Source organism: Taudactylus pleione, unplaced genomic scaffold (genome assembly GCF_031769625.1).
Source record: "Taudactylus pleione unplaced genomic scaffold, aTauple2 ptg000638l, whole genome shotgun sequence".
Taxonomy (NCBI): Eukaryota; Metazoa; Chordata; class Amphibia; order Anura; family Myobatrachidae; genus Taudactylus; species Taudactylus pleione.
Genome location: NW_028285040.1, coordinates 1,830,908 through 1,852,506, shown reverse-complemented (window position 1 = coordinate 1,852,506; position 21,599 = coordinate 1,830,908). Strand labels below are relative to the sequence as shown.

Here is a 21,599-nt window from a genome sequence, read left to right as displayed (position 1 = left end):
CACCCGGCACGCCTACCAAAGGGGGCGTGCTGTCAATCAACATTGACAGCACGCCCCCTTTGATCGGACACAACGAGCGAAGGACTTTCCTTCGCTCGTCGCGTCTGGCGCATGCGCACAACGGAGCTCCCTCCGTCGTGCGCATGCTCAGTCCAGAACATCGACCCACTTGCGAGCGGACAGCCGCTCGCGAGTGGGTCTGAATCAGGCCCTATATTCCCTACCACATGCTCACTCACAAACATACACACTATGGTCAATTTTTGTGGGGAGATAATTAACCTAACAGTATATTTTTGTAGTGTGAGAGGAAACCGGAGTACCCAGAGGAAACCCACGCAGGCACAGGGAGAATATACAAACTCCACACAGTTAGGGCCATAGTGGGAATCGAACCCATGACCTCAGTGCTGTGAGGCAGTAACGCTAACCATTACACCATCTGTGCTGCCCAATCGCTGTACCAGTGCGGCTTTGGCACATGAGTAAACTGCGTCCAACACCGACATTGTATCACTGGTCAGTAGCCGGTCCGCGTGTTTTGTCATCCTAAGCAAAATTGACTAAATGTGTCACCGTGCTTCCCAGCTGTCCCGATTTAGATGGGACTGTCCAACATAAAAGGACTTTTGTACCGATTTGAGAGGCAAGTCCGACTTGCTGATGTCCCTTCCATACAACGCATACCAGTGGAAGTTGTGCGGCACTTAAGCAGTGTTTATTGTTAAGAGGAAGAGGAAGGAGGCTGCAAGTGGCTCATTGATTCAGATCACTGGATACGCCCCTGAGGGATGTGACTACGCCCCGTGCAGCAAGACAGTGGCAACGTGCGCTGGCATTTGGAAGTTATGGTTTACCCTATATACTAGAGGTTCTCAAACTCTGCCATTACAGTCCACGTTTTAAGGATATCCATGCTTGAGCACAGGTGAATTAATTAGTACTTCAGTCAATTTGATTTAACCTTCTGGACTGAAGCATGGATATCCTTGAAACCTGGTTTGGGGAACGAACCCCTGTTATATACTACTTCCACTATGACTAGTCACACATTATGCCAAACAGTGACTCCACAGTCATTATACCAAGATAAAGCTCCACATATTGTACCATTACAGTGTCCTCCTCTGCAGCAACCTGGCTTTCCATCTCACAGTGTGTTATAACTAACTGCTCCTGTCCCATTGACTATATCAGTCTACAATTCCACATTGAATGTAGCAGCGCTTTGCCTGGGACCTCTAATGCTCTAACCAGCCCCTTATCCCCCTCCCCTAAACCCTTTCATTGCCATATTTACCTGTAGAGCACCGAGAGCAGCAGTGAACACTGACCCACTTTGTCATCCTACCGATCCACAAGACAAAGTTGTCCTGATCAGTACATTGGGACAGAGCTCTAATATTGGGCTGTCATGCCTAAATCTGGACAGCCGAGAGGTATGCCACTGGCACATGACGCCCTGTCTTACAGAGAAGGGGGATAGAGCAAGCAGTCAATCAGCTTGTAGCTATCACTTGTCAATTACATTCTATAAGATGATAGCTAGGAGCTGATTGGATGCTATGGGCAACTTCTCAACCCGCCCTCTGTAGAAGGTTTGCTACATCTCCCGCTAAAAGAGATGATCAATAATTCAAACTATTTTGGCTGGTTCAGGGTCTTCAAACATATCTGTGGCACAGACTTAAGCTGTGTACACACTATACGATGTGTAACCCAGCGATGATGCGATATAACGATACATCACGCCGGCCGCACACACTGCATGATCCGGCGTACAATGCTGCAATGTGTCTTTATATGCTGCATATGACTGCACCGAGTCATTCATGGCATCGTCCTGTCTGCTGTGCAGAACATCAAACGGAACAATGCGGTGAACGACGGCCCGGGAACGACGGATCAGGCGTACACACTATACAAGGTGTGCGATATGTCGTTCCGATCCACCATGGAATGATATATCGGATACTGGGCCTGATTCTGATCGGGACGCAATTGCAATGTCATTTGTGATTTCACTCGCTCCACAATTGCAAATATATGCTAATGACTCTGTAGTTTACCTAAGCATAGGGACGCCCACTGCTGCCTTCTCATCCGTCCGACGACATCTAATAATGATTCAGAAAGGATCGCTATTGTGATCGCAATAGCGATTACGCACGCAGTCTCACTGCGAAGATATGCTAATGACTGCAATCACAATGCCATACGCAGACTAACATAAGGACGCCCACTTTATCTTACGCACGTCCAACCATCGGTAACATCGAGTACCATCGCAGCCTCACGCACACTTACACAAGGTCTGACCTTACTCAGGAATTGCTAACCTCAGAGAGCCCAAGCTGCGTATTCCATCACAATCGGGCGGTCAGGCAGCGGATCGCTCTGTGTGTGGGGCCCGCCCAATATGTCGACCGTCGGATCGGCCGTCGCATCGCTAGGTGCATATCGTGTATGGGGGCCTTTAGACTGATGGAGCTTGTGATCTGTAACCCAGGTTCTGTAATATTAACTTAATATTAATCTACGCAATAACATGCAGAAAACTTGCCCTACTTCAATTACATAATCATATCAGATCAAATATATATTTGAGCTAAATTCTGCAATTATTACCATCTGCACTCAACTAGTAACAAGATTATTGATATAATAAATATACTTTATTTATCAAGAACTGATATATTTCAGTGTTGTTCTTTGAACATATAATACCTAAATTTACATTGACACTTAAGGTGAGAGAACCCTACACAAGAGCTTGCACTCTAAATTTTTATTACTACTAATATTTTTGTTGTTGTTATTATTGCTATTATTATTTTCAAACATGTCATAAAATAAGTGACTGCAGAAAGTACCTGGTACTAAACCACAAAATGCAATATTTTATATTTGGAGCGTGGAGGTCTTACCCTGATATTTCACTGCAGCTCTGGGCTTGATTCAGAGCCGGACGCTCTGACAGAGCTCTGAATCAGCTCTGAATCAGGGCCGGCCTTCTGTTTTTTTAGAGCGGCCTCCTGGCCGCTCGCATAGCTGTGGGTAACCACCCACAGCAATAGCGAGCGGCCAGGAAGAATGTCGCGATGGTCAAGACCTTGTGGTAGGGTCTCATTGCCACAAGCCCCAGAGAGATTTTGGCTCAAACAGAGCCGAAATCTCTCCCACTGACATCATTCGTGATGTCAGTGGGGCCGGCCCCAGACGGAGGCGTTCACATAGGAACGCCTCCGTCTGGGCAGCCACTCCCCCGGCCCGCCCTCCAAAAGGGGCGAGCTGTCACTCAACATCGACAGCACGCCCCCTTTGGTACGAGACCCGGAGCATCGGAGTGCCCGTCGATATCCGGGTCTCGCGCATGCGCACGACAGAGCCGGCTCCGTCATGCGCACTGGGCTATGCGCTCGCAAGCGGGTCTGAATCAAGCCCTCTGTTCCTCAGTATTGCTCCACTATAGATCTATGAAGCTACAACGTTCGGCTCTGTACAATTATCTGTCAAACATCTGTCCAATCTGGCTGGTCGGAATGAAAATCTGGTAATGTATGGAAGCAAATGACATTCAACCATATGGTCCCAAACACTGGAAAGCGGATAAAAAACGATTGTTCAAACTGGTTAAATACGTTTACTTTAACCTATTTGTCTGAACGACCATTTTTGTTGGTTTTCCAGTGATTGTGAGTCGATTGTCATTTGCTCCCATACCTTATCAGAGGGTTAGGTTTAGGCGTCAAGTGTGTACCCAGCATTAGAGTTGGGGTGTACCCTAGCTTAACTGTAAATTTCAGTGTACAAACTTAGGGCCTTACACGTCACAGTCTCCCACACATGCAGGGGGGGTTTCCGAGTACCTAGAAACCAGCCCTGGCCGCCGATCTATTGCAGCTGACCAGTGCTCAAAGGTCACTTCACTTCGGCATCTGGCAATATAACTGTCCTTTAAATCTGGCTGGTTGCGTGAGCCAATCACGGCTCGCGGACCGGCAGCCAATCAGGGGCGGCCACGTGGCCGCCCCTAATTGGCTGTCAGTCCGCGCGACCAGCATTGTTCACCGGGAACCCAGATGGAGAGGGAGCACGGCTCAGCGCTGCAGGCGATCAGGCGAATGTTCACAACGAGGAGGTAAGGGGGCTGTGTGGAGGAGGGAAGGGGACTGTGTGGAGGAGGAAAGGGGGCTGTGTGGAGGAGGAAAGGGGGCTGTGTGGTGGAGGAAAGGGGGCTGTGTGGAGGAGGGAAGGGGACTGTGTGGAGGAGGAAAGGGGTCTGTGTGGAGGAGGAAAGGGGTCTGTGTGGAGGAGGAAAGGTGACTGTGTGGAGGACTAAAGGGGGCTGTGTGGAGGAGGAAAGGGGTTTGTGTGGAGGAGGAAAGGGGACTGTGTGGAGGAGGAAAGGGGGCTGTGTGGAGGAGGAAAGGGGGCTGTGTGGTGGAGGAAAGGGGGCTGTGTGGAGGAGGGAAGGGGACTGTGTGGAGGAGGGAAGATGGCTGTGTGGAGGAGGAAAGGGGGCTGTGTGGAGGAGGAAAGGGGGCTGTGTGGTGGAGGAAAGGGGGCTGTGTGGAGGAGGAAAGGGGGCTGTGTGGAGGAAGAAAGGGGGCTGTGTGGTGGAGGGAAGGAGAATGTGCACAGATAGAGGAGGGAAGGGTAGTGTGTGGAGGAGGGGAGGGGCTGTGTGGTGGAGGGAAGGGGGCTGTGTGGAGGAGTGGAGGGGGCTGTATGTGCACAGATGGAGGAGGGAAGGGGACTGGTGTTTGAACAGATGGAGGAGGAAAGGGGGCTGTGTGTACAGATGGAGCAGGGAAGGGGGCTGTGTGTGTACAGATGGAGCAGGGAAGGGGGCTGTGTGTGTACAGATGGAGCAGGGAAGGGGGCTATATGTGTACAGGCTTATTCTGGTTAGACATTTGTCATTGGTTCTGTAACCAATTATTTGGAAACCCCCCATTCAAAATCCTGCGTTTGCCACTGGTCACTTACCTATTTTTTTACACTGATTTCTTCGCAATGCTTGCGGTAGGGTAAAGCTACCTCAAGCCCTGCGTTCACATCCGATGGTGCTCGATGTACCAATGTTTTAATACACTTCCTGGAGATGACGTGTGCTGGTGGGTGGCTCTGCCTGTGCGATTGGGCGTACGCACACACAAAGTGGCCGCTCGTTAAGACATGGTGGGCGTGCATATGCCTTGGCGAGCAATCGCTTCCCGTGGCGTCACTTTGACAAATTTGCATACCCATCCAGCGAGCGTACGCAGATAGCGAACGTGTCTGAATCAGGCCCTTAGTTGCCCAGTACTTGTTCGCTACATGCAGAAATATCCAGTATTTTTCCTGCATTAATTTGCGACCCTCGCAGGAGCAAATTTCTTCTCGTTTGTGTTTTCTTACTTTTGGGGGGCTCTATGAATTATCTTTTGCCAATTGCATACCCCCATTTGTTTTGCCTTGCCCCACACTCATGCCTGTCTCCTAAATAATAAAAAGTGCAAAAAAAGTGTTAAAAAGCAGGACACAGTTTTGTTACTTAGTTAACATTTAACTTTTATTGCACTATATAATAATGGCATTAAATTGCTTATGTAGTGTGTCCTCTCTCCTTTTGGGAATACATGCAAATTGTGGGCCTGATTCAGAGCCGCTCGTAAGCGGCCGCTCGTTCGCTCCGAGCGATGGTCGCACAACTGCGCATGCGTATGGGTCGTAATGCGCATGCACCAACCAGTCAGTGGGGTCAGAATTCGAGCGCTCGCAAAATAGCGAGTGCCTGCTATTTTGAGTGACAGGATGAGGCGTTTGTGGGTGGTAACAGGGGAAGGTGCTTGAAAACGGGGAGTGGAGATCAGAACGCAGGCGTGCCAAACGGTCAAAACGGGCGTTTTAAGGGTGTGCATAATTAACAAAGCAGCGTCATCGGCCACGTCACTTGATTGTCTCTTAGCCTGAACTGTTCACATGATTCCGGTAGGAAAATCCTACCACAAGCACTGCGAGCAGTTCAGACGCCTTTCGATGTACTCGCTTAATCAAATAAATAGCGGAGATGATGTAGGATGCGAGTGGCCAGGGGGCGTCTTTACAAAATAGCGAGCAAGCGAGCGCATGTTTCGTTCGCTCGCTCAGACATAGAGGCGTCAACAGACCGCAAAGAGTGAGCGCTCAATTTAAATAGCCGGCCCCTTTTTCTGAACGAGCAAGCACAAATAGCGTCTGGCTCTGAATCAGGCCCAGTGTCCATAAAGTTGGCCTCTAATCAGTGTAGGATTTTGTTCCCCTTACAAGTAAATTGTCTCCGCATGGCCAGCTAAATACATCAGCTTTAGTACTCTCCAAACATAAAACTAGCATCTATTAGTTCGGGTAGTCAGCGACTCTATCACATGATCGCCCCACTAATATGTAGGGTGAACCAGAATTCTGACAATGACTGCGATAATATGCTAAAGCCCAGTTGATAGAGGACACTGTATCACTCGTTCATAAAAGTGCTTCAAAATATAATGCATGCAAGATGATTATTTTACTCTTATGTCCAATAAGTGTGGGTGATTATCCCTCATGTGGATATTCAATTAATGTACAGTATGTTATTTATAAGTATGCAACATTAGCACCTCCACTGGTTTTAATTTTGGGGATGGGTTTCTCCTATCTTATTATTTAGTTTTGTTCTAGGAGTGTATTTGACATCCTGACATTCTTACAATTACTAAAGGCCGGTACAAACTAGACTAGACGATGTCTACTGTGTACCAACCTCGTTAGCGCCGGGAGCCGGCGGGGTGCCGGCATCGGCAAGTGCGTACACACTTGCCTATGCCGGGGAGCAATGGTGCGACAGAGGGGGCCATGCTGCATTTAGGAGCATGGCTCCCGCTGGCGATATCGCCCATCGGACCTGCATACAGGTCAAACGGACGATGCCACTGACGACACGTGAGAGCCAGCACCTGCCTGAAAAGTCTTCTTTCCTCTTGCCAGTCCCCCTAAAGCTTATCCTCACCTTCCCGTTCCTTGGGGCTCTCTTTACTAAGCACTCAGTAACTGAGATTTTCTCTCACCGCTTATTGCAGAAATGTTGTTGTGCCCCAATATAGCAATAAATGACCATAGCTGTCATCACTATGGTGATACTGGCTGGCAGCGGTAAGAGTACCATTATCACTTCGTTTGGCAGTGGCATTTCCACATATGTGACCTGGCTTTTCCTGAGGACTGGGGGCCTAATTCATCAAGGATCGCTATTGCGATCACAGCTAAGTAATCACACGCAGGTCTGCTGCGAAAATATGCTAATGATTACAAACGCAATGCCGTCGCACTGTCAGTATAGAGATGCCCTCTGCCTCCCACTACCACCACCTCCAAATGCTCGCTGCCTGTCAATCACTCTGTGATGGTTCTGCGTGGTCTCCATGATCACAGTGTGATCACAGTGGTGCCTTCGCGTACGCGTACTGTGATGCATACGCTTGTGCAGTACGCAACAATCTGCCATCTGCGTACGCTTTAGCAATAGCGATCCGTAATAAATCAGGCCCTGGAAGCGATAGTGATAAGAGGAATACGTTGGAACATGTACCACCACAATCCTTATTAAATAGGCTTCCCTACAGAAACCCGGTTATACCTATCTTCGTCTAGGTCACGGGTTCTCAATCTCGGTCCTCTGGACCCCAAACAGTGCATGTCTTCCAAGTCTCCTCACAGAATCACAAGTGAAATAATTAGCTGCACCTGTGGATCTTTTAAAATGTGTCAGCTTGTAATGAATACTCCTGTGCACCTGCTGGGTGACCTGAAAAATGTGAACTGTATGGGGTCCTGAGCAACGAGTTTGAGATCCACTGGTCTAGGTGATAGGGAGAAGCGAAAGAGGCTGTTTTCTCAGGAGAAATGGGCTTCCTCCCTTCAGCAAGTAGCCCTGCTGGTCTCTGTCCATCCTGTTTGTCCCCATCACTGTCTATCTCCTTTCTCTTCCATGTCTGTCTTCTAGTTCTCCTTGGTCTTTCCTGGTGACAGCGGGAGCCCTAGCCTAGCCTGTGTTACTCTATTTAGAAAGCTTTCTAGTACTGATGCCTTGCTGTAACGTTATCAGATAGTACTCCTGATTTACAAAGCTTCATGGTGACTCCCGAACAGGCCTGAGCATCTGCGATCACAGGGAGGGGGAATAGGACAACAGTCCTGACCCCACATATCTTATAGAAGACCCAAAGCTGCTGGGCTCAGTTTCAGGACTTGCAAAAACTGCTCCTTATTTTTAAGGCACCTTTTTCCTTGTTTGTGTGTGGTTAACATTATACTGTAATGTAGTGATAGGATGAGTGTATGTGGAACTGAAGGCTTTTGATGTAGGGATGACACCCTGAGTGCATCAGGTTGCTTTGTTGGTATGTGCAGAATTGTAAGAATGTTCTTGCTGAATTGACCAATTAGTGTCCATGCCTGGACACACGTGTACATCAGAGCATTTAACGCCAATCTAGCCGGCTTGTATTTACAGACAAGTACCTGTTTCTCTTCCTTCTGAGAGCATTCTGGTCTATGAGCACAATGCATCCTACTTTTCAGCAGGAGAACACCACCAGAGCAGGCTGAATAGTCTAATTGCTCCTGAGAGAGATATAAATCATTTTATGGCAGCTTTTGCATGTCTGCCAGCGCTAGAGTGACATTCGTAATGACTCATTTAATTGTGCACTTGAAGCCTGCGCGCTAGTCTGACTTACAGAGAGTCTCAGAGATGGAGATCTGGTATTATAATGTCAAATAGATATAATTTGGAATCATAATTCTGTCACCTGCAAATCCAGAATTATAATTGAAACCCTGACTAACATCTGAATCATCCACTGTCTCAGGAGCACCAAATATTTCTTTGTATAATAGCAGATGTTTAATCCATGTTATCAGCCCTTTTGTCAGGTACTGTGACGGATCTGATGTGTGTAGGTGATTACAGTGCGCTGCCGGTTCTCAATCACTCTATGTTTATGTGGAATGTCAGGCACGCAGTAAGAGGGTACACTCCTGCACTATGGACACGCTTTTTTAAAGGTCAGGTGTAAGTAATGTTAGATTCAAACATGAGGCATACCTTATAACTGTCTGAACACTCAGTATATAATTTACCAGCTCTAGAGTGGCATGGGATGCCATTACAATCCTGACAGCAGGAATTCCAGCGTTCAAAATGCTGACGCCGGAATCCAGACACTTATCCGACACCGGAATGCAGAAACTTATCAGAATAGCGGAATCTGCATCCTGACCGCCAGACTCCTAAAGGCAAGTACTGGAGTTAGGGGGAGGGTTAGGGGTTAGGGTTACGCAATAGTGGGAGGTTAGGGTTAGGCACTAGTGGGAGGTTAGGTTTAGGCTGTGGGGGCGGAGGTTAAATTTAGGCTGCAGGGAGGGAGGGTTATGTTTAGGCACTAGGGGGGAAGTTAGGTTTAGGCTGTGGGAGGGAGGGTTAGGGGTAGGGTGTTAGGTTAGGGTTACTTACCTGGAGGCGTCGGTATTGTAACCTGGGTGGGATCCAGAGCACCAGCATCCCGTGCCCATCCCAGTGGCATATAAACCCTTCTGACAGTAAAGAAGCACCTTAGGAGAGAGAATAACTAACCAACACCAGCTCCCATAGGATAAAAGGTTTGAGGAATTGCAGAGTGTAATGATGAATGGGCAAGTATTGGTGCTCCCTCAACTACCGCCAGGCCCCATGGCAGCCGCCTATGGATGAATATATATATATATGTACATATGTGGCTTAAGAATGAAGAAGTGGTCAAGAAAAAAATGATGTAATATTCAAACATACATATTTATACTTACCTCTCTGATGGCGCTGCGAAAATGACCAGGAAATTACTATGTTCCCGGAGATCTCCGCAGTACCAGACTCTACATGCAGCAGCCAATCAGTATCACACCAGTCCTGGCCTTGGTACATCTATCCGCAGCTATAGTTTTATTTGTGCACCAAAATAAACAAAATCATAAAAATAAATCCTAGCCTTTCCAGCTATAGCTAAACAGAAATCTCCCTCTCCAAGAGTAGGAAGACCTAATGTCCAACTCACACAAAACAGCATTAAATATAGCACTTACATAAAGCCGTAGTAATTCCCTAGTTCATTTTATGCACCATAGTAGTGCCCTAGTTCATTTTATGCTCCATAATAGTTCCCTAGTTCATTTTATGCTCCATAGTAGTGCCGTAATTCATTTTATGCTCCATAGTAGTTCCCTAGTTAATTTTATGGCTCATAGTAGTGCCCTAGTTCATATTAAGCCTCATGGTAGTGCCCTAATTAATTTTATGAGTAGTGTCCAAGTTAATGTTATGTCCCATAGTAGTACCTTAGTTTACTTTATGTACCACAGTAGCGCTTAGTTAGTTTTGTTACCAATAGTAGTGCCCTAGTTTATTTTATGTCCCATAGTAGCGCTTAGTTAGTTTTGTTACCAATAGTAGGGCCCTAGTTTATTTTATGTCCCATAGTAGCGCTTAGTTAGCTTTGTTACCAATAGTAGTGCCCTAGTTAATTTTATGCCCCATAGGGGCATATCCAATTGTGGCCGTGAAAATGAAAATACCCCACGGCGCTGCGTTTCTCCCACAGCCGCAGTAATTCAATAAGGTGACTTCTATAGAAGGTGTACAGACTGGCTGAGGGTATGACAGAGTGAGGGAGTGAGTTCTAGAGCAGAGGGGCAGCACAAGAGAAATATTCTCTTCTCGTGAGACGATATGATCTGAGTGGAGGAAACCAGACATTCCAATGAGTGTGTCTATAAAGTGAACAATCTGCCACCAAGCTACTACAGTCATCCCATGAGCTCTATGACCAATTTACACTCACACTCCATGGTGATCGTGAGTGGGTACCGGTGCCAGCAGGGGTATGCTTCTCCAGTACTGTAGACTCAACAAAAACAACGATAAAAAGAATTCAATCTATGCTATTTGTTCATACACATTTTTTATGAGTTTTTTTCTTTAAACCTATGTTCTAATTTTTATTTTCTTTTAGACACTTAATGATGCAGAAGAACAATTCGTTCTTGACGTCCTTTCTGGATGTGTTGAATATAAGGATGTTTTGAACATCGTTGTCCGCGCTTTCTATGCCCGGGACGGGAAACATTCTTTGTTGTCAGAGCACTATTTGTATGTTGGTAGGTATCATGGTTTTCAAATGTTACAGTGAAGGAAGGCAAACATCCTTGGACAATTACATTAAAAAGACTTCTCAGCACCAAGGCTTTTATAAAGTTTAAAAACACAGGCCCTCATTCAGAGCCGTATGCTCTGAGCAGAGCGCACGCTCTGAATGAGGGCCGTCCTCCATAACTATGGAGCGTCCTCCTGGACGCTCGTATAGCTGTGGGTCACCACCCACAGCCTATACGAGCGTGCAGTTTGATGGCCGCGATGGTCTTGACCATCGCCACTGCGAGCCGGAGCCTGCGGTTGAGGTTTTCAACCGCAAGGCCCGGAGTGATTTTGGCTCTATCAGAGCCAAAATCACTCCCACTGACATCACTAGTGATGTCAGTGGGCCGGCTTCTGACGGTAGGCGTTCCCTTAGGAATGCCCCCGTCAGGGAGGCACGCCCCCGGCACGCCCACCAAAGGGGGCGTGCTGTCAATCAACATCGACAGCACGACCCCTTTGATCAGACACAACGAGCGAAGGAAAGTCCTTCGCTCGTCGCGTCTGGCGCATGCGCACGACGGAGCTCCCTCCGTCGTGCGCATGCTCAGTGCAGAACATCGACCCACTTGCGAGCGGACAGCCGCTCGCGAGTGGGTCTGAATCAGGCCCACAGGTTTATATTTTTAGCACAGCAGAATATGTATATAAGTAACAGAGGAAGTAATTGCAAAATGTCAGACATACAAAGAGAACATGCACAACAAGTTTAGATTCTAGGTAAACATTGAGAGCCATCTATTTCTATGTTGGTAAAATAGAACAAGTATATGTGAAGTAAGCAAGAAAAAATTTATTTTGTTGTTGTGTTTATGTAAAATTTATTTGTGAATGGATATTAGTTGTACGAGTTATTAGCCAATCATTGTGATGGGTTATCCAAGGGGTCCATTCAGAAATCTTGTGGGTGGGGCATCAGGAGATTGATAGTCTGTCTGCCTATCACAACAGAGCATCACAGACAACTGAAGTACATTTATCGATAAACATTTGCGGAATTTCGTTACATCTTTACCCTCCTATACCAGAGGCACATTGGATGCATTAGCCAAAATCCAACAGATAACTCCAGGCCCAATTACATTCTTGAGTCACTGAAGGATTTGACACAAGTAGCAACCACAACTCCGGTATCCAAGTTGAAAATTTCCTTGACATGAAGGCTATAAGGAATTCAATGACTTTTGACTTAAATCATAGAAATTTATACTCTGTGTATTTTATGTGAACGTGGCTATTTCAATGTCTTCTACATTGCTTTGGCTTTTTCTTTCACTTCAACAGTGAAAAATCGGGAAGTTTATGTAAATTGTCTATTTTCAATGTGCTGGGCTTGCCGCCAGCATGACTAAAAACGGGGGGGGGGACACAAGGTCATGCTCCTGAGAATATCATACCAAAGGCGTGCGCACAAAAATGGGGTGTGGCCTTATGACAGCTAGGCCATGCCCCATTTTTGCACGTGCGCCAAAGGCGCTCGCACGCGATCGGCTCTTCATCTTGACCACAGATAGTTTTTGTCTCTTGGCTCTTTGCCTTTGACTGGTTGCCCACCCCTGCTATAGATTGTCAGCGGTAGCGCCCCCCTGAGCTAGAAATCGAGATATTCAAATAAAAATATCACAATAAAAGTTTGATCAGCTATTTTGAGTTTAATTGAGCACAAAGGGATTTCTGAGGTTGGTGTTGCAACATTGTCTTTTTTGTTTTTGCAATAATTGGTCTTACTCAGGAGGAAGGTACATTCATGACTAAATAAGGTTAAGTTGCACCTGGGCAAGATAGTATCCACCCATGTGTGCTGAAGGAGCTATGTTCAGTGACGGATAAACCATTATATGAAGGGACTCCTACAATTAGCAGACATCAGAGGCGGGTAAAGTATTTGTAAACATTCTAAGAGATAACGTAGGGAGTGTTGATGAGCTGTTTTGACAAATGGTTTAATTTTCCTCTTTCAAGACATTCAGTGGGCTGCGACAGGGTTGCCCATTGTCCTCACTAATTTTTGTGCTTATGACAGAGCTTTTCACTTCCAAAAACATTTGACAACCTGAATATTTCCACAATAAGGATCGGCCCTTTTGAACATAAAGTTGTATTATACACAGATGACATTTTCCTCGCCATGAGTCTGACTAATCCTCTTATATCATTACCTAATCCTGAACATGAAGTCACCTCCCATGGCCGGGATTCCAATGGATGTAAACCGTCCACCTACTGTTATTTCAGCTATCATTGAATTTCAAGTTCAGGTGACAAGAGCGCTGTCTCAAGTGGGAACATATCACCAATTGTACTCTGATACCTATCCGGCATTGTTCTAGAGCATAATATTTGGGTTACAAAAAATGTGACTGTATTTTTTATGGTGAACACAGTTATGGTGAATGGTCTGCTGTGGAAGCTGTATATGTTTCTGGAGCTTCCATCAAAAGCTCTTCTTCCCCTCCAGCTCAAGTTCTCTCAATTCATCTGGTTAATCCAATGTTACAAGTCGCCAACTCGACTTGCTACCTTTCAGCACTTCGGTGGTTACTCCTTCTACTTCCGCCTGCTGTACGAGTACTGCACCATTTGTTGCTAGGCGATCTAGATACCCTGACGACATCACGTGTTACTGGAACACTGAAGGATCTTCCATTACTTTGATTGGTTCTTCATCTGTTAAATATCCAGCGGCATCTTCACGGCCTCACCGGCTAGAGCGTCTCTGTACGTGCCGTTCCGGTTCCTGCTTCTGAACTCTGGGCCTGATTCAGACCCACTCGCTAGATACGTACGCTCGCTCCCAGCGTGTACAAATCTGGCACACACCCAGCAAGGCAGGCGATCACACAGCAAGGCATAAGCACACCCACTATGTCTTGGCATGCGATCACTTTGTGCATGCAGACGCTCACTTGCGCACTCCATCTCCAGGAAGTGTATGTAACCATCGGTACATCGGGTACCATCGGAAGCGAACGCAGCGCTTGTGGTTGACTATACACTACCGCGAGCACTTCAGAGTGATATCCCACCACGGCTAACCACGCTGCACCCCGGTCCTTAGGCAGCACCATATCCTCCGGCTCTCGTAGCCGCACCTCGGTCATCAGGCCGCACCATTTCCTCCGGCTCTCAGAGTCGCACCACGACTAATCAAGCAGCTCCACGGCATTCAATCACATCAATTCAACAGGCTATTCCGGCCACATCAATTCTACCAGCTATTTGCTGCATCAGTTCCTCAGGCTATTCCAGCCACATCAATTCTACCAGCTATTTGCTGCATCAATTCCTCAGGCTATACCAGCCACGTCAATTCTAGCAGCTACTTGCAGCATCAATTCAACCGGCTATACCAGCCACATCAATTCAACCAGCTCCTTGCTGCATCAATTCAACAGACTATACCAGCCATATCAATTCTACCAGCTACTTACGGAATCAATTAAACAGTCTATACCAGCCACATCAAATCTACAAGCTCCCTGCTGCATCAGTTCAACAGGCCATACCAGCCACATTAATTCTACCAACTACTTGCTGCTTCAATTCAACAGGTTATACCAGCCACTTCAATTCTATCAGCAACTTGCTGCATCAATTCAATAGGCCATACCTGCCATCTCAATTTCTCCAGCTATTAAGCTGCATCAATTCCACAGACTGTACCAGCAACATTATTTCACCAGCGGCAATTGCTGCATCTGTACCACCAGTGCCATATTAGGCACATCTGTACCACCGGTGACACATTAGCCGCATCTATACCACCAGTGCTGCATAACCCGCTATATACCACCAGTGCTTTATTAGCCGCATCTTTACCACCAGTTGTGCACTAGCCGCATCTCAGCTACCGGCTTTCGTAGGTGTCATATATTCTGGCACTCCTGGGTGGTCTGTGTAAAGCCCTACTATTCCGAGTTTAAGTCCAGACGGGCGCCTAAGTACCGGTGAACGTTCCTAGTTCTAAGGGAACAACGGGTGGCAGAAGATCTCGTCCTTTGAGTTTTGGGGTTTTGCACAAGGTATCCTGGGAATACCGTAATATCCAAGGGCTGTGGATGAGGCTTCTTATGCCTACAGAGTAGCGAGGCACCAGAGTGCCCGTAACTTTACTTCTTAGACATCAACCTTGCGTGGTTCCAAAAACTGGATCTCAAATATATCTTGCTTAACTAACACCCTTTTGGTCACCTCTTCACATTGAATTTCCCTCCAAAACACAGGCCTGGGATTCAGGATGGTTCCAAACTGTTGCTGTCTCAAATAAAATCTGTCACATGTAAATACAGAAATTTCATCTTCTCTACAAGCATACTGTCCTTGTGCCAATATGGTTGAATATACTTCCAATATACTTCCACCTGCATTTTATCATAATCAATTCTCCCCATGGCTTAAACGGGGCCTTTTTTTCTCTCTATGGATATTTTCCCTCTCTGGGCCTTTCCCTCTTTTTTGCAGAAATTCAGATCAGGTACCAGATCCTGCAGATTTTTGCCAATATCTTCAGATACACCACTTATTCAACTATCTTCACAGGTATCTCTATGTTGGCTCAGTTCCTCCTGGCAGTGGGACATGGTGGGACCCTCATATTTTGACTAGTATTTGGTCAAATGTTGTATCTTCCTTCTTGTCACTCATCAGGGTTCCAGACCCCGTTACCTGACATGGCGGTGCTGCCTCACGGCCATGGGTGCTCCTACTGGCCGCCATAGACATTCCTGAGTTCTATGCTTGCCAACCAGCAAGGTGGTTGGCGTTCTTCCAGAGTCATCTCCCACGCCGGTTTAACATGGGTGCCGCCATCTTGGCCACTATCACCTGACTGTGTATCTGTTCACCTGGTCCACTCAGGAACAAGGATACCCTCTTTAAACCAGTTCTGGTGCCCATTGACAGTACAACTAGCTCAGTATGCCTGCATATGTTCCAGTCGATTCCAAGCTGTACGCTATACAAGTCAAGTTCCAGCATCCATGCGCTATATACAGCAAGTTCCATCCATCTCAGGCCTGCATGCTATACACACCAAGTTCCAGCACCCATCTCAGGCTGTATGTTATATACAGCAAGTTTCAGCATCCATTCCAAGCTGTACGCTGTACACAGCAAGTTCCAAGAGTCATTCCAGGCTGTGCGGTGCATAGAGCAAGTTTCAACATCAATTATCTGTGAGACGGTCCTGGTTTTGGAAACACGAGGGACAAAATGAGTAGGAGTCCCCCGTATTATCCACAACCTGCACCGGGCTCTAACTAGTGGGAGTTTAATTCCGCAGCCGGTGGGAACGAACTTGGATAACCCCGCAGTTCCCACCATTGAAATCTATGGGGGAAGCGTTTATTGGCTGAGAACTTTATTGGGGGGGTTCCACCTCCCCAGGGTTCCCCGGCTTGGGCTAACTAGTGTGGAGTGATCAATGCTTTAATCAGGGGACCTCGTGAAGCGTGTCCCCCGGCTATTTATACCCCCACTAGTTAGAGCCCAGTGCTGCTTGCGGATAATACTGGTGACCCCTACTCATTTTGTCCCCTGTATTTCCACAACCAGGACCGGCTAAAAGAGCTGGGATGGCAGATGCAGCAAGGAGTTGTCTGTTTCCTACTCACTTCTCTTGCTGCATTTGCATTTTAGATGGACGGAATTACACAGCCGCTTGCGTGCCGCTCTGTAATTCCAACCATCTCTGAAACAGGCCCACTATTACATATCCCCCATGGAGTATTTCTTATAACACACCAAACTAGACCTCTGCAACACGAACATGGTTAGACCACTGTGAGGCTTCTTCCACATCCTCTCATGGTATCTGAATGCACATGACCAGACATCTGGAGTCCAGACACCCCGTTCCTCAAATTAAAATTAATTTGCTCTATTGCTATATATTGGCTAGAACTGTAATCTTCTGTGGAATGATTACTCCAAACCAGTCTTTTGAATAATTACAATAAAAAATAGTTTAAAACAAATGTAGAAAAATAAATGTAGAAAATAATAATATTAATTATAATAATGTATTTCAATGTATGAAAAAATGCTTTATTTCAATAAAAAATTATATAATTTTTTCCAGTAACGATCCCTTGAGATGTTAAATGGGTCCACAATGGTTGCAAGGGGAAGCCTTCTCCAGAGAGCCCAGGAAAATCTACCGCTGGCAATACCCAATAGAGGGCTTGGTGAAAAGGGAGAAAACCCAAATCAGTGGTCGCAAACCTTAATTGGAGTGTGAGCTACCCGAGATAATTGAAACGTTCTGAAGAGCTACTAAAATTCTAGAAAAAAAATCTAGTTTGTCTGTCTGCGTTAAGTGGACTAGCAGCTTACTTTGTAATACTGCAGGCTCTTATTCTGGAGAAATACCTTGCCTTGCCTTGCCTTATCAAGTTAATTGAATCCAGGCAGCGCTGGACGGGAGTCACTCGCGGTGTCAGTCATGTATTTTGCCGCTCCACCGGCGTCAATGATATGGGCGGAGCCACAGGGGAGAGTGTCAGGTGATTGCCGTAGCAGCTATGGCAATCACCTGACGTGCTTCCCTATGGCTTCACTAACGGCGTCGATGCCAGAGGGGAGCGCGCATCAGAGGCCTCATCACTTCCTCATAGTTGACTCCTAGCTACCGAAATTATGAACGCAAGCTACTGGTATTGTAGCTCGTGAGCGACGGGTTGGAGACCACTGACCTAAATACTGTGAAAACACCCATTTTCACCAGAGAACTGGCTTATCTCTCTCTAATAAATAGAGGTCTTAAGGGGAGGAGTATCAAGCTTCCTAAAGAGTGGTGAAGTGGACAAGTGGACATATTGCCCATAACAACCAATCAACTTCTTCCTATCATTTTATAGAATGTAAATTAAACTTATACACTTCTCCACTTAATAGATTTAGAGGGAGATGTATCAAACTTGGAGAGAGATAAAGTAGAGTGTAAAAGGGGTAGATGTACTACCAATCAGCTCCTAACTGTCATTTTTCAAACACAACCTGTTAAAGTGTCAGGAGCTGATTGGTTGGTACTTTATCTCTCCCCACTTTATCTCTCTCCAAGGCTTAGTACATCTACCCCAAAGTACCAACCAATCAGCTCCTAAATGTCAATTTACAGGCTCCATGTCTCTCAATAGTTTTGATATCTTGGCTTTACTGTATTTCATGATTATGGTTACAGATGAAATAACATTGCTACTTTCTTTTCTTTTTCAGTGATATGTTACATAGCCATATTTAAGATGGAAGAACTTGGTCTTCAAACCTTTAGTAGAATTATTAAACGCCAAGATGTCTCCAAGATTTGCAAGGTAAAAAAAAAAAAGGTTTCTTAAAAAAAAGATCTTGTATAATTTTGGCAATTGACCATATGAAGGATGTGGTGCAGCAAATCTACATATCTATATATACTGTACATGTTTCTCTGTGCATCCGATGTGCACAGTCATTGCGATAGGAGGTGAAACACCGCTGGGCATATCTTGCAGAATTGGAAATGTCACCAGTCCGTACTGGCACAGGGCTTGAGTCAGAGATGTACGCCAATGCCGCCGCAACTGCGAGTTTCTATGCAGCGGCTGCGGGAAAACATGCAAATGCCAAAGACACTTAGATTTGAATTGAGACGCCCACTGGTGCCTTCGCAAATCCAATCGTCTCCCCATCAGTTGCAGATCCTTCGATAATCAGCCTCTGAGTAACCTTATGTTTGAGCAGAACTACCGTGCGCACTGAGGCACTGGAGCCATTTTTATGGTGTAAAGGAACGCAGACGCAGGTCGCGGCACACCCCGAAAGCAGTATCAACACACCTGCATTTTTGCCACCACTCCCTCATTACCTCCCATAAAGGTACTTGACCGTTAATCACACTGCGGATAAATAGTCGCTGCGAGCATCTGATGGTAATGTACTTTGACGCATGCACAGTTACCGATAATTGCACAGCTGTGTAAATATGGAAATTGCGTCCGTCTCTGAATCTGGTCCCCTTTTCGGTTGCGCGCGGCACCACCGCGCAGGAGGCATATGAGATGCGCGCCAAGAGTCACCAGACACGGTAACGCCTCTGGCCGGCACTTCTTAAATCACCAACTCAAGTTGTTATGCTGGTGATTTACCATATCAGCAGATGACTTGCAATTGAGGACTATATTAAGTTTTCTTCCAACTGAGGAGAGGATTACATACAGGTACAGTTAGACCAATGTTGTCCAAACAATTACTAAAATGTGCATTGAAAAATAGTGTATTACTTTCACCCATATACTTAGTCAGAGTCTTCTGAAGGGGTTGGGTATGAAATCCCGGCAACTGAGTATCCGCCGGGTGAAATGCCGACAAGTACCCTGTCCCTACCCCTCTCCCCCCCTAACCCTCCCTTAGGGATGCCTAATCCTAAAACTCCCAGGGTGGTGCCTAACCCTAAGTCTCCCCAGGGTGCCTAAACCTAACCCCCCCTTCCCGCACCCTAAACCTAACCCTCCCGGGGGGTGCCTGACCCTAACCACCCCCCGATGGCTCCTAACCCCCCCTTCCCCTAGCCTAACCCTCCCGGGTGGTTCCTAGCTTTTAAGTCCCCTCGGGGGTGCCTAAAACTAACCCTCCCCCATGGCTAACGCTAACCCTGTCCCTGCTTACCTTACTTCGGGAAGCCGTCTGTCGGAATTCCGTCGTCGGGCTAAAGGTAGACGCATATCTTAAGTCCTAGGTCGGGATTTCAATGCCGGGATTCCGTCAGACGGCTTCCCAGGCGTCGGTATTCTGACTACATCCCATCTGAAGATGTACACAGTACTGTACCAGTAGTGTTTGCACCAGGGTTATGTCAGGCGCATATCAAATACACTTACACCCACGCAAGGACCCTCAACATCAGGGGTTTGGTTGTTTTTTTTCTCCTTCATATTGTTAGGCAAAATGTGTCTCTCTCTAGCATGTCATAGCGGGTACAGATGTGTTCTCATACATTCTGGCTTCAGTCACACCAAACAGCCCCTCTAGTTACGCCAGGTCCTGGTCGACTGAAAATGTGCATCAGAACTGCTCTGCTACATTACACCGATCAATTTGATGTGCGCCATTTGTTCTGCGAATGAGTCTGAATCTGTGCACACAGTGCTACGATACAACGTCCGCGGCTTTTTCTCACGGCAAGTTCCGTTGTCGCATCATCTGCGACATGTCTAAAACTAATTCCTGCGCGGTTCTAGGCGCATCCCAGCATCACCAGTACGCCGTGAGTGTCGTTTCACTGCATCTGCGATGCGAATAAGATGCAGAGTTTAAAGAAAAAAAAACTGTACGCGAGGCCTCTCGGAGCAGCTCAGCCGCGCCAGGTGTCTCGCGCCGTAGGCCATATTGACGCTAGGTGTAAGAGGACACATCTGTAACTGTTTCTACATTCCCGTACCGCCATTGAGCATGTGAATTATATCTTCAACTATTGAATTCCACCAAGTGACACTTAAGTTGTAAGAGCGATCCGGCATTGTATTACTGCTCCTACTGCACAAGTAGTTCTTGTGCGATTTAATCCTCTTAGCATAGGCTGGGGTGGCAGGGGTCTGTATTACATTCACAGACCCTGAGCATCTGCAGCAATTATACCTTTGTGCGCTACATCCTCACACATACTCCTCAGTCTGCCATCATTCCATTGTCAATATAGAAGGCAATTTCCTTGTAATGGAATTGTTAATGTGCCGGCTTGTCAGCTTAGGTGTGGATTGTTTTTATTGCACTTTGCTGGGATGTGGAAACAAAACGAGCGCCCGCAGATGTTGCAGCAGTTCCAGGAGTGAGGATGAGTGCGGCAGGTGGGCTGTGTACCCACTCGCTGGTGACATCACACCCCACACTGCACTAATGAACATATGCGTTCTGCAAATTAGCCGCCTATAATTAGATTTCTTTGCTACTCTGAAATCATCATCTGTTACTGAAATAGCTGTATCCAGCCAGCAGCACAGGCCTCTTACGTCAGCCCCGTGAGATCCACATTCTTACTCATACATACATGTGCCTGGCATGTACACGTGTGAGATGCAGAATCAGAGTGACAATATGATAAGGCTGAGGAGGAGCTCGGGGGTACACATAGGGTCACGTCTCTGAGTCGTGCGCAGGTCCGAATGCGGCTGCAACTTGTGAGATTTAGCAAAGTGCGCATGCGCCATAGTGAACATCTTTGCGTATCTCTGGATAATTCCGAGTCGGTCGGATCTTCATTGTTTCTTTCGGCCTGTGAAATAGGCATTTTTGGGTGCACATGGGCGTACGTATGGAAGGTAACCATGCGGTGGGATTGCTGTGGGCGTGTAGCCAGATTTATACCATAGTCATACATATGCTCCTTCATTCATCT

The 21,599-nt window shown here is 46.6% G+C and overlaps 1 protein-coding gene across 4 annotated transcripts in view; it reads left to right on the top strand.

The window, feature by feature from the left end:
* CFAP99 (cilia and flagella associated protein 99) overlaps positions 1 to 21,599 on the top strand; it is a 189,694-nt gene that overhangs the window by 36,772 nt on the left and 131,323 nt on the right. For all 4 annotated transcript variants that reach the window (XM_088454956.1, XM_088454958.1, XM_088454953.1 and 1 more), the window contains exons 3-4: positions 11,052 to 11,196; positions 18,449 to 18,543. In XM_088454956.1, coding sequence (XP_088311082.1) covers positions 11,052 to 11,196; positions 18,449 to 18,543 — 240 coding nt within the window. The remainder of the gene's footprint in view (positions 1 to 11,051; positions 11,197 to 18,448; positions 18,544 to 21,599) is intronic.